The 14,377-nt window shown below is 44.5% G+C and overlaps 1 protein-coding gene across 1 annotated transcript in view; it reads left to right on the top strand.

Annotated features, from left to right (window-relative positions):
- The window catches only part of ABCA12 (ATP binding cassette subfamily A member 12), a 344,530-nt gene that overhangs the window by 140,987 nt on the left and 189,166 nt on the right, over positions 1-14,377 (top strand). The window contains exons 16-19 of the mRNA XM_034433493.3: positions 6,046-6,219; positions 8,263-8,427; positions 9,449-9,653; positions 12,617-12,756. Coding sequence (XP_034289384.2) covers positions 6,046-6,219; positions 8,263-8,427; positions 9,449-9,653; positions 12,617-12,756 — 684 coding nt within the window. The remainder of the gene's footprint in view (positions 1-6,045; positions 6,220-8,262; positions 8,428-9,448; positions 9,654-12,616; positions 12,757-14,377) is intronic.

The following is a 14,377-nucleotide window of genomic DNA, read 5'->3' as shown; positions in this document are numbered from 1 at the left end:
AGAACCAGTTGAAGCCCCTGCGGTCGAGGCTAGTGGACTTTAGCGGAAACCCCATCAGTGTCCTGGGCAGAACCACGCTCCACATCTCCTTCAAGCAATTCCAAGGCAACCTTCCCATCACCGTCATGGAACACAGCCGGCCAAACCTGCTGGGAGTGGAGTAGTTCAAACCACTAGGGTTATCAATCGGAGGCATCCACCAGATTCAGAGGGACGAACTCGACAACCTCATCGAAGAGTTCAAAGAAGTGGGAAGGACAAGGAAGGAAGTCCTTTAATCTGGACAAGGGAATCACCCCAATTAGGCTGAAGCCCCGCCGGGTTCCATTTGCCTTGCGGCCCAAGGTAGACGCTCAGCTAGTCAGCTGATTGCCCAAGGCGTTCTGGAACCTATCGATCATGCTTCATGGGAAACCCACATTGTGACCCCAATGAAGCATGATGGATCTGTGCGCATCTGCGCTGACTATAAGTGTACCATCAATAAGGCGTTGCCGCAGAGCGCATACCCAGTACCTGTGGTGCAGCATCTGCTGCATTCCCTAGGAACTGACTCAATTTTTGCTAAACTGGACCTGGCCCAGGCTTACCAGCAGCTGCCAGTGGACGAAAAAACGGCGGAGGCCGAAACAATCGTTACTCACAGGGGACCATTCAAATGTAACCGTCTCCAATTTGGAGTCAGCGCTGCCCCAGGAATTTTTCAATCAATGATGGAACGCTTTCTTCAAGGCGTTCCAGGGGTGGTGCCATACTTTGACGATGTACTAATCTCCGGAGATTCCAAAGCACAACTCATTGAACAGCTCAGGCTTGTCCTGCAGTGCTTCAAGGCCAAGGGCTTGAGAGTCAGGAGAGATAAATGCATCTTAGGAGTCCAGGAGGTCAAGTTCCTGGGCTATCTCATAGACGGCACAGGCATCCACCCCACCAAATCAAAAGTTAAAGCTATCCATGAAGCTCCCAGCCCCAAAAACAAAGCGGAGCTTCAGGCATTCCTTGGATTGCTTAACTTCTATGCTATATTCCTCAAACAGAAAGCCACGATTGCTGAGCCACTTCACCGCCTACTGGGGAAAGTGGCTTCCTGGAAATGGGACAAAGAGGAGGAAGCAGCATTCCGGGCCATCAAAGGACTATTAACATCCAAAAGCGTCCTCATACAATACAATGAGACGCTCCCAATCAAGCTCACCTGCGACGCATTGCCATACGGGGTTGGAGCAGTGCTCAGCCATGAACTACCGCATAGCTCAGAAGCTCCTATTGCATACTTCTCTAAGACAACGTCCAGCGCTGAACGCAACTACAGCCAGCTGGACAAGGAGGCTTTGGCTATCGTCTCAGGAGTCAAGCGATTTCACGAATACGTCTACGGGAGGAGCTTCACCATAGTGACCGACCACAAGCCGCTGCTAGGGCTCCTCGCAGGCGACCAACCAACCCTGACCTTCATGTCCCCGCGGATGGCAAGATGGGTCATCTTCCTAGCCGGCTACTCGTACAGACTTCTGCACCAACCAGGCAAGTCCATCGGGAATGCCAACGCACTGAGCAGATGCCCATCCAGAGTCCCAGTGGAAGACCCAGCCTCCACGCTCGAACTCTTCTACATCGACAGCGATAACAGCTGCCCAGTCACATCTGCAGACGTGGCCGTCCATACACAGAAGGACCCCACACTCCGCCAAGTCAAGTCTTGGATCCTCAGGGGGTGGCCGACGGAGAAGACAGTGGAGAAATTCAGCCCCTTCACCAGAAAGCGAAAGGAGATGTCCACCATGAGAAGCTGTTTACTATGGGGAGACAGAGTGCTGATTCCCAGCACACTGCAAAGAAAGACGCTAGAAACGTTGCACAATGGGCACCCCGGCATCGTCCGCATGAAAGCCCTGGCACGGAGTTACGTCTGGTGGCCCTCACTGGACAAAGACATCGAGGAATGGGTATCCAAATGTGACCCGTGCCAAGAAGTACGTTCTGCACCACCCCAAGCCAAACCGTCGCAATGGGAGACCCCCAGCAGCCCCTAGTCAAGGATCCACATCGACTTCGTGGGTCCGATGCAGGGGCGCCACCTACTCATCGTCGTTGATGCGTTCTCCAAGTGGCTCGAGGTGGTACCCATGGCATCTACCACAACCGAAGCAACGATCCGGGCTCTCCGCCGACTCTTTGCTACCCATGGGCTGCCTGACGTATTGGTTTCTGACAACGGGCCCCAACTTACGTCTTTGGCCATGGAAGCATTCCTGGCCGGACTGGGCATCCGCCATGCCCTCTCAGCACCTTACAGGCCAGCGGGAAATGGACAGGTGGAACGAATGGTGAGGCTCACCAAGGAAGCGCTCACCAAAATGGGCACGGGTGTTTGGCAGGAGCGGATTGACAACTTCCTCCTCACCCAACACATCACCCCGCATGCCACCACAAGAAAATGCCCGGCAGAGCTGTTGATGGGCAGAAGACTCCAGTCACCCCTGGACAGACTGCACCCGCAATATGACTCAGAGGTACCCGCAACTGCCAGCCTCCAGCTTCGCACCTTCGCCATAGGAGACACAGTCTTTGCATTGAACTTTCACGGCTCTCCGAAATGGCTGAAGGGGAAGATCGAGAGCACAACCGGCCTGAAGTCCTATCGGGTAGAGCTGGAAGATGGACAGGTCTGTAGACGTCACATTGACCAGCTCCGGAAAAGGTGGAAGGGAGTGGAAGAAAACCAACCCGATGAGGTAGGCGTGCAACACCCTGAAGAGGTAGGTCTGCCTCAGCCAGACGAGGTAGGCCTGAAACACCCCGACGAGGTAGGCCTGCCACACCCCGTCGAGGGAGGATCACCACACCCCGCCGAGGTAGGACCGCCACCCAGAGTTAGCCTTGATCGAGATGTGGCACGAGTAGACCGGGGACCATCCATGGGGGGCACCCCACAACACCCTGGTGAGGGCGGCCGACGGCACCCCGGGCCCAGAGACCAACCAATCTGCAACCGTGGGACAGTATACCAGGACCCAGAGGTAAACCGCACCCCACAACGCCCCGGGGAGGTCGGTCAACAACACCCAGGGAGGGGAGACCTCCACCGAAAAGAGCCAGTAGACCAGTACCCTGCCACAGCGGGAAATCCACAATGGCCCAGCAAGGTCGGCACCCAACCAACCGGGAAGGAAGACCTCCAGCGACCTCACCAGGCAGACCGACAACACCCCAGCCAAGACGCAAACCCACCCTGTAAGGAGAGCCTCCACCACCCCAGCGAGGGAGGCCTGCCCCAACCCGACAGGGACGATCAACTCCAGCATGATAGCAGCAGAAATCATCGATCACCCGGGCAACGCCATTCCAGCAGAGAGGGCCTACACCACCCCTGCGAAGGAGGCCAGCACCACCCCGGCAAGTTCGGACAAGAACCACCACGTTCCGGCAGTCACCCTGGGAAGGCATCGGTCTTGACCAAGGGACACCGGGATCAGAACCAGACGAAGCCACGAGACCCGAACCCCCGGCCGGAACTGGCCACCACCGAACCGGTAAAAGCCAAAAGGGACACCAGAGACTTACCGGGATTCAGTAGTTCCATACCGGTCAGCGACGATGGTCAGCGGCAGGTACTCCACAACCAGGCAGGGAAGAAGACCAGCATCGCTAGTGGGCGGAGATCTGAGACCCGGCTGGAGGCACGGGGACCCAGCCCACGCATTCGACGGCCGAATCCTGTCTGGTTCCAGGGAGGGAACCGGGAGACGCAGGAACTCCATTCGTCCAAGAAGGCTACCAAACTAGAATGGGACTGCGCAGGTCATCCAGGACTTCTCGACATCCCGCGTACCTGCGCGACTACGTACTTGATGGACAGACTAAGAACTAGGGGGGAGGAGTGTTATGTCCTTATAAGGACATCCGTCCGGGATTGGTTGGAATCCTCCAGCAGGAGTTTTGAATAGCTGTCATAGGGGCGGTGCGTCTGCCGGAGCGAATATAAGGAGAGCTCGGGCAGCGCAGCGCCAGTCTGTTATTGTTCCAATAAAGTTGCTAAATGTATCCAGCTGGTCACGTCTTCTTTCCCTGAGCCTAATCTAACATATACTATACATTTTTACATATTTGTCACAATCCACAGCATCCAGAAACTTCCAAAATAAACAAATCACATCACGCACCCCAATGACTACCCTGATGTCTAAAATCAACATTTGCCTACCATCAGGTACTACCCACTTACCTCCCCACTTTCTACTGCTCACATTTTCTTTAACTTGTTCTTCTCACCTAACATTAAAAATTCAGTTCTTTCTGCCGCTGCCATCCTGGCTTCCAAGTAGTGCCTCAAGCTTCAAAGAAATTCAAAGCTTGATTTAAGACATACAATTCAGACCAATGTAACTTTCTACTTTGTACCAAAAACTTCTCTAACCTTCTACCATTTTCTCTTCCCATCTATAAAGAAATTAACCCCTTCTCAGCACCAATATCCGATTGTCCTTCTAAGTCTCCTCTTAAAACTGAGCTGGATTCAAACGAACATAAGCATACTCTTATGTTTAAGAGAATCCAGGAAGGGCACTAGGGCTCCTCCAAAAGTCAACTCTGCTTTCCCTCACTAACGCTGCCATAGCTGCCACTGCTTGAACACAATCTGGCAGTCCTTAACAGACAGGATCTAACACTTTTGACAAAAATGCCACTGACTCTCTCTTTCTACATATTGTAATTTCTAACTCATCTCTGTAACAATTCCTAAAAGGGCAACAACTTGTGCTGCTAACAAGCAAGCAAGCAAACAAACAAACAAACATGCCATAGGATGTTACTGTTTATAGGAAAGGGAATCTCTCTAAGGGGGGGAGGTCAATACAGAGGCATTCACAGGTCTCAGGATCACTTCGCCTTATCACTCCTTATAAACTTCGGGGCATCTCATACACACATTCACATTTGTACTGCAATCAGACTTTTTGTATAAACCAATTTCACATACAAAAATTTCATTTAATGCTTCCTCCATGCAAACTAATCATTATAATTATTTCAGGGAGCTTTTTCACAAGCCAATGAGCTCCATTTTGTAAATGATTTTGTGTACTATTATTAGAGGATTTCATCCTCCATCCAGGTCTGGAAATGATTACACATAGACACAACGTTTCCAGAACTGTGGAGGGTTTTGTTTTTTTTTGTCCCTTTAAATCCTCACTTTTTATTTCCTTGGGCAACCTATAGCTCATTCTTAAAGCAATGGGAAAACTCAGAGAGCAGTTTAAATCATAAATGTGATTGTGGCCCCTAACTACTTTCCATTTCCCACAGCTCCAACCTGAGAAGTTTACTTAATTTGCAGGCTGGCCAGACATATCACAATCAATTCAATCCCATTCAATTCTACACACTATCATTATAGATGCACATCTAAGAATTTTTAACAGGAGTTACACCAAATTGATCAAGTCGAATTATCTGAGTCTTCCCATTTAGACAGGCTTTATGTTTTTTATTACCTGCTAAACCCCGGGTGGGAAGAATCTGTATGTTCTGGATATAGTTCTACCCAGTATTTTAATTTTGGCCATAAATAAAATGTGCTTCTTTTTGCGAGCCTCGTCTTGAGTCTCTCCCTTTGGCATTCTGGTGACTCAAGTATATTTTGGGACCTTACATTTATGGCACTCCAGATAGGACTTTGGCAGTGCAGCAAGGAAGGGAGGTGGGTGGGTGCTTAGTAACCCTGCTTCTTGAGCTATCCACCAAGTACGGAATGATACCGAAAAACATACCATAGAAGTGAGATCGCTGGTAGAAACAAATGGCAGAGGCAGTTCTAATTCTTAGCAAAGCAATTCTTACAGAAACAAAACAGCAAGTCAAACCAATTCTACTGACTCCACTATTATGTCCCACCAATTCTACCAGTTCTATTATTATTATGTCCCTTCATGCTGCTTTTTAAGTGGTCTAGGTCAGTGGTTTTAAAGAGAGCTGCTTAATTTAACCTTGTTAGAGAGACCCTAGTATTTACCACTCTGCTTTTTTTCACTGCCAATACAGCTGATATTTCAAATACTGCAGCTAGAGTCCTGTAATGCTGATACCGGTGATGCTAAACTGGAAATTATAGCAAAACAATTCTGCAACTTGTCCCTTGCAGAAAGGGCTTACAAGTCTTATCTTTTGGGGATCACATTTCTGCGTTACTTAGATGTCTACAAATTCATCTATAAGGTTTGTTTCATGTATTTGGTTTTGTTTGCCATTCTATGCACAATGGGAAAGAGATCCACAAGATCAACAGTAAGTTTTAATGGGTGGTGTATATATCAATTCAATGGGACCAGATGTGAGTTGGGCAACTCTGTGCTCCAACATGATTGAAACTAAAATATGAGTATGATTAGAGATGACTCTTTAGCAGCTTTATTTGGAAGGAAGGAACTGGCATAGACAGGGATACTTTCCAATACATACTGTAGATACAGTTATAGAGCACCGGTAACTTCATAAAAGCTGCATGTGAAAAGTAAGGTGTTAATAAGTAGTAGCATTTATAATACATGAACATACACAGTATTTCTTTATATGATCATTAGCAAAATACATATGTTTCGCATAGAGTAGCAGAGGGACGAAAACAGACTATTTATACTGTATTTATGAAATACATAAAGTGGCCTAAATGTCACACCCTACACACATACAACTGCATTTTGCTTTAAAGGGGTTCTATTAGATTTAAGACTGAATTTATGCAATTGCAGGTGGCAACACCTAGTGGACTTTGACTAATTACAAAAAAACTAAGCTGATTTAAATCTGATGAAGACTTCCCTGAGAGGTCATTGGGAAATCTCAGAGCTATTAGCTAGACTGGGAAGTTGAAAAAATATGTTGGAGGAGGCAGTGGCAAATCATTTCCATATTTTTGCTAAAAAAATCTTATGGATATGTCCTTGGATATGTCCAAACCAGGAGCTAGGTTTGATTAAGGAGGACTGTGCTTAATTCCCCCATTCTGTTATATGCTGGCACTGATCTCCCTTTATCTACCTGAGCAGAGGTGTGCAGCAGATGGTTAACTACATTTTATCATTGAAGATTTTAAAAGATGGGGACCTAGTAGTTTGAGGTGCTGCCTCCAAGCCCATTTCTCTTCAGTGATTGCTTTGGTAGTGGATGGAGTGATCAAATCTCTTCACTTCCTCTCTGAAACAATCCTGGAAAGAATAAATTGAGATTCTGTGGAGGTGGTTTTATTCTGACATTTTTTTTACCTTCCAGTGAAACAAGAATAATAGAAAAAAACAACTATAATGTATTTCAAAAAACAATTACACTTGTAATTGTTCCAATCATTTAAAACAATATCCTAAATAAATTTAGTTTATGAGTTTGCTCAAAGTCTTAGTGTTACTATTGCCACTATTAATTATTGCTGTGCTTCCAAGACTATAGTTGAACAGTGTATGTACTCCTTTGTAGAAGATATTTAAATGTGCGATTCTGTAGATTTCATTGAAATATTTGGAATTATGTGAATATTTAAATTTAAAATTGAAGTAGAGATTGTATTTATCCAGGAGTATGCAATGCTCAAATTAACACCCCTAAATCTCAATGCAAAATCTAAACTTACTGTGTTTCACAGACAGGGTGGATTTATTCAAAAAGGATATTATTACTTAGCAGATAAGTAATCTGAAAATACATTATTCATTTGTTCAGTTGTAACTTAATGTTACAACTATGTGCCTCCATATAGTAATAGACTAGTAAAATCCTCAAAGTTCATGTCCTTAAATTCAGCAGGTAGAACCTTGAAATCATGAATACTATACTGTAATTATTGACTTATTGGCGAGGGGTAGAACCAGGAATGGTAAGTTGTGGGGCTAACAAATGATATTGATACTGAAATACTGATTTTTAACGATGCAGCAGAATGAAGCATGATGAACTTTGCATGGACTGGAGAATACAGGAATAATAACAATTCTTATTGAACTAAGCAGAAAATAGACTGCTTTCTATAGTTCCATTCTCTCCCTCAAATATATGAATTTTGATCTTTTGAGAATGTGGCTTCTAGGTATATAATTTTTTAAGCCCAATTCAGTCCAAGAAGGTCTAAAAATATTGTAATTTGGGCAAGAGAATTAATTAAACTTAAAAGCTTTATTTGGTATCAGTTGAATGAAATATATCACATGTATATCTTTTAAAAACATGTTTAGTTTGGATTATAATGTTGCTTTTTGTGGGCTTCTCTAGATGCTTTTCCCTAAGGAATTTCAAATTCCTGTGGATAAGGCATTAGAACTTCTGAAAGACTTGGATCACTTGAGGCTGCAGCTTGTATCAGATGTTTATCCACTCTTAGATGCAATTCATTCCCTGAAAAAGCTGAGGATGACAAGACATGCACCACTTTCTAAGGTTTGCTTTTAAAATGTGTTAATTTTTAGAAGCTGGAATTATAAAAAAATAATGAAAAATATCAGAAGTCTAGACAGTGTTTAATTTGCATAGAAGTCAAATTATCAGTTCCAACATATTATAGGAAGGATTCTTATTATGAGACTAGAAGCCACAATGTTACACTGAAAGAGAGAAAGATTTCAGCATTTGAGAGAAGAAATATTGTCAATTTCTGCTTCTTTTTATTTGCATTTTATTTTACACTGTCTTATTTATTACTTATTACTCTGTCTCTAAACCACCTAGAGTCACTTCTAAGCAAGATGGGCAGCATCTAAATATAATAAATAAATAAATAAATAAGTAATTGTTTTAGTTTGGCAAGATTTTTGTCCCTAAGTGAGGAAAAATAAAAAAAGTGTTCAGAAGTAACTCCACATCTCTCTTTCGGGTCTTGGGGTCTGATGTCATCCTCTGGCAGCTGATAGTATGATGACTTCACTTGACCTATGGATGACTAGGATCGGACCAGCAGCTAATGGAGGGGCCAACTACTCAGGAAGGCTAGAGCAGGACTGGTCTACTAAACATAAATTCCTCTGTGGCAGCCCTGAAGCAACCAAAAATTTGCCAAATTTTAATTCCATGGGAATAAATTAGGTTCCAAAATTTGGATGCATTCTGTAAAATTGTTGTCCTATGATAGCAATAGCAATAGCAATAGCACTTAGACTTAGATATGCTTTACAGTGCTTTACACCCCTCTCTTAGCAGTTTACAGACTCAGCATATTGCTCCCAACAATTTGGGTTCTCATTTTACCCAATGGAGGGCTGAGTCAACATCTAACAAGGGATTCCATCCATCCTACACTAAGGAGCCTGGGGAAAAACAGCCAGATTATAAGGCCTTCCTGAATGATGTTAGGGTGGGAGCTCTCTGGATCTAAATGAGACAACCATTCCAAGGTACAATTAATTAATTATCTTCTTTGATTTACTTTCTTTTCTGTCATTGTGTCTTCTGTTTATTTTCACAGGCTTTATTTGAGGCTAGCAATCTAACAATAAATAGCAGAATGTTGAAAACTATATCAAAAACTTTCTGCAACCATGAAATCACTCCCTTGTTTTTTGAATCTCTGCTACCTGATTTTGAGGAGCAGAATGTTCACCATTCTTCTGCAGATGAAGATGAACATGTTCAACATATTATGAAGAAATATAGTATTCCATCTGATACTAGTAAGTTTGGCAGTTGAAGTAACATCTAATGGTATCCTTTCAGCATAACCAAGCACAAATAAAGTTAGTGAGAGTGTGGGATAATCCTTTTTTATTTCATTATATTGTTTTCAACAGCATAATATAATCAGCACAATTAAAACTACACAAACCAAGTTCTGTTCTTATTTATTAGATCTGGTCATTCTGTGGATTGTAGAAATCTATGTATAGCCTGTAAAATATAGGTAGTTCTTGACTTACGAGCACAATTGAGCCCAAAATTTATGTTGCTGAGTGAGAAATTTGTTGTGAGTTTTGCCCCATTTTACAATTTTTCTTGCCATATTTTTTATTTATTTATTTATTTATTTATTTATTTATTTATTTATTTATTTATTTATTTATTTATTTATTTATTTATTTATTTAATTTGTATACCGTCCTTCTCCAACAGGACTCAGGGCGGTGAACAGCCACGGTAAAAACACAACATATAAAATTTAAAAACAATTTAAAAAACATTAAATACTTTTGGCCGTCAATTTAAAATAACCCAATTAAAACCAATTATAAATTTAAAACCATAAGGATGGGGTCAAGCCAGCCCGGCTAGATGGAATAGATGTGTTTTCAGGGCCCGATGAAAAGTCTGGAGTTCTGGTATCGACCGTATCTCTGGGGGTAGGTTGTTCCAGAGGGCAGGTGCCGCCGCCGGCACCCTGGGGAGGCCCTCTCTGTGTGAGCGAACTGGCCGGTGGGAGGCTATTGGCAGCAGAAGGCGGTCTCGTAAATATCCCAGTCCTAAGCCATGGAGTGCTTTAAAGGTGGTCACCAACACCTTGAAGCGCACCCGGAAGACCACAGGAAGCCAGTGCAGCTCGCGCAGGAGAGGTGTCACATGGGAGCGCCCCGTCGCTCCCATAATCCCCCGTGCGGCCGCATTCTGGACCAACTGGAGCTTCCGGGTGCACCCCAAGGGGAGCCCCATGTAGAGAGCATTGCAGTAGTCTAGGCAGGAAGTGACAAGTGCCTGAGTGACCGTGCGTAGGGAGTCCTGATCTAGAAACGGACGCAACTGGCGTATCAGGCGGACCTGATAAAAAGCCTCCCTGGCCATGGCTGTCATATGCTCTTCTAAAGACAGCCGTGTATCCAGGAGGACGCCCAAGTTGCGAGCCCTTTCCGTGGGGGCCAATGATTCGCCCCCAATAACCAGCGATGGTGCCAGCTGGCTATATCGGGACGCTGGAAGCCACAGCCACTCGGTCTTGGAAGGGTTGAGTCGGAGCCTGTTTCTCCCCATCCAGGCCCGCACAGCCTCCAGGCACCGGGACATCACTTCAAGGGCATTGTTGGGGTGGCCTGGGGTGGAGATGTACAGCTGAGTGTCATCAGTGTACTGATGGAACTCCACCCCAAAGCCACGGATGATCTCACCCAGTGGCTTTACATAAATGTTGAACAGAAGGGGCAAGAGGACCGACCCTTGCGGCACCCCACAAACAAGGTGCCTCGGGGTTGACCGCTGCCCCCCTGCCAACACAGATTGCGACCGGTCAGAGAGGTAGGAGGAGAACCACCGTAAAACGGTGCCCCCCACCCCCAACCCCTCCAACCGGTGCAACATGATGCCATGGTCGATGGTATCAAAAGCCACTGAGAGATCTAACAGGACCAGGATAGAGGAGCATCCCCTATCCCGAGCCCTCCACAGATCATCCACCAATGTGACCAATGCCGTTTCCGTGCTGTACCCAGGCCTGAAGCTGGACTGGAGCGGATCTAGATAGACAGCTTCATCCAGGTACTGTGGAAGCTGCCGCGCCACCACACTCTCAACAACCTTCGCAATAAAATGAAGGTTGGAGACTGGACGATAGTTAGCCAAAACAGCCGGATCCAGAGAGGGCTTCTTGAGGAGGGGGCTCACCACCGCTTCTTTCAAGGCGGCCGGTAGGACACCCTCGCTCAAGGAAGCATTAATAATCCTCTGGAGCCAGCCTCGTGTAACCTCCCCGGAGGCCAGTGAATCACCGCAGTTGTGCAATAGTAACAGGGTTGTTAAGTGAATCTGGCTTCCCCATTGACTGTGTTTGTCAGAAGGTTGCAAAAACTGATCACATGTTCCTGGGACACTGCAATCGTCATAAGTATAAGTCAGTTGCCAAGCATCCAGATTCTGATCACATGATTATGGGGATGCTGCAAAGGTTGTAACTATGAAAAATGGTCATAAGTCACTTTTTTCAGTGCTATTGTAACTTTGAACAGCCACTAAATCAAGTGTTGTAAGTCAAAGACTACCTGTACAGCAAAGACATCAGGGAATTCTTTTGTTCAATATAATTAACTTTCAAATACTTTTTAACTTCCTACCATTTTCTAAACTACAATGTGGGATTACAAATCTTATTCTAACTAACTTTATAATTAATATTGAAATTGTGCTGTTTTTTCTTTTTAAAAAATATGTGGACAAGATTTCACTAGGCATACTGAAATAAAAAATAGCCCTTGTTTTGTGGCTTAGTCCTACTTGGATATGTCAAGTGGAATGGAAAAGGGCTTCAAGTAGGAAGCAGAATTAAATCTATCACTACGGTCATGGAGAGTTTTGCTGTCAGACACTGGCCTTGATGAGCTAATAGTCTCACTCATTGTAATAGTTTTGAATGACTGTGAGAGCAATCTTTGGCAGAGCAAAATCCTATTTAGATACAGGGAAAACTGACAATGTACTGGCAGGTAGTCCTTCTAAATTTTCATTTAATCTTAACAGAAAGAATTTTGTTAAACATTCTTTCTGACTGAATTAAGCAAATGGAGATCTTTGGGGACGGTAGTTTTGTCAAAAGTATTACATTAGTATGTGACCACAAGGTTATGAGAGGATCCATCAGGATCCTAACAGACTAGTGTATTTGGCTGATTTAGGTGCGCTTTGGTTGGTTGGTCCAATATTTTTCTTGTCTCTTCCATAGCACCTTTCTGTGTATCATTGTTTCTGGACTTGGTTAAGACACCTTCTGGAGCTTTAATTTGGTCTTTCTTAAAGCCCATGTTGCGTGGGCGGATTCTGTATTCTCCAGATACTCCCGAAACACGTGCAATCATGGAAAAGGTAATGCCATTTTTTTAAAAAAATAACAGTTCACTATTATTAGAATATTCTTGATAAATCAGCAGAAACTGAATTTAAAGACCTGATTCATGAAAAATTCTATTAGTCAGTTTCTAGAATATGTAATTTGGTGGGTTTTACAAAAGCAGCAACACAAAGATTCTTTTAAATCAAATAAGAGAGGAACTTAATTGGTTAATAAACTAAATTTTCTAAGCTTCAAATTCTGACCATTGTTACTAGCATATTTGTCTTCAGAGCTATTGTTATCCTATCTATATATATGCATCATCACAAAATCTCTAGAACCATAAAGCCTACAAACTTGAAATTTGCCACATATGTTCCTCTTGGCTCCATGTGCTTACTTAGAAAGGATTTTTCGAAACAACCATCACAGCATTATTATTTCCTATATTATTATTAACATGCTCTGATGCTAAGGAGTTCTACTCCCCCTCCCCACCTGAAAAGAAATCTGTTCCAAACGCAAAACACAAGCAGAGGAGTTTCAGTTTCAGTTTTATTCACAGCAGCAAGCAGCTTTACTACAGAACAGTTGAGCTAAGCCCTGGCCAGGCTTCTTCCTGTCTCCTTCCTGCTCACACAGCAAATACTGTTTCACTTTCCAAACAGTCCTCTGATGCTAAGGAGTTCAGCCCTCCCCACCTGAAAAGAAATCTGTTCCAAGCATAACACAACACAACACAACACAACACAAGCAGAGGCGAAGAGTTTCAGTTTCAGTTTTACTTTCGCAGCAGCAAGCAGGGGATAGGATAGTGGAGGCTTCTGTGGGGCAAGCCTGAGGGAGAGAAGCGGGATAGGATAGGATAGGCTTCTGTGAGGCAAGGCTGAGGGAGAGAAGGGGATAGGATAGGGGAGGCTTCTGTGGGGCAAGGCTGAGGGAGAGAAGGGGATAGGATAGGAGAGGCTTCTGTGGGAAAGGCTGAGGGAAAGAAGGGGATAGGATAGGGGAGGCTTCTGTGGGGCAAGGCTGAGGGAAAGAAGGGGATAAGATAGGAGACAGTGGTGGGATTAAAAAAAATTATTACCAGTTCTGTGGGCATGGCTTGGTAGGTATGGCTTGGTGGGCATAGCAGGGAAAGGATACTGTAAAGTCTCAATTCCCTCCCCACTCCAGGGGAAGGTTACTGCAAAAACTCCATTTCCTCCTGATCAGTTGGGACTTGGGAGGCAGAGAAAAGATGGGGGCAGGGCCAGTCAGAGGTGGTATTTACTGGTTCGCCGAACTACTCAAAATTTCCGCTACCGATTCTCCAGAACTGGTCAGAACCTGCTGAATACCACCTCTGATAGGAGAGGTCTCTGTGTGGCAAGCCTGAGGGAGAGAAGGGGATAGCATAGAAGAGGTGTCTGTGGGGCAAGCTTGAGGGAGAGAAGGGGATAGGATAGGAGATGTTTCTATGGGGCAAGGCTGAGGGAGAGAAGGGGAGAGGAGAGGCCAATCATAACTACTCATTAATTTTCAAGCTGTAAGTGTTGATTTATCAGGTCCAATTACATAGTTTTGTAGCGGAGCACGGGTATTCAGCTAGTTATCTATAGTCCTTGGTTTTTTGATAGCATGAAAGCAAAACTTTGTGCTAAAAGCATTAAT

Source organism: Pantherophis guttatus, chromosome 1, assembly GCF_059756535.1.
Source record: "Pantherophis guttatus breed Tessera chromosome 1, ASM5975653v1, whole genome shotgun sequence".
NCBI lineage: Eukaryota > Metazoa > Chordata > Lepidosauria > Squamata > Colubridae > Pantherophis > Pantherophis guttatus.
Note: the sequence above shows the minus strand (reverse complement) of the source record. Positions and strands in the feature narration are given on the sequence as shown.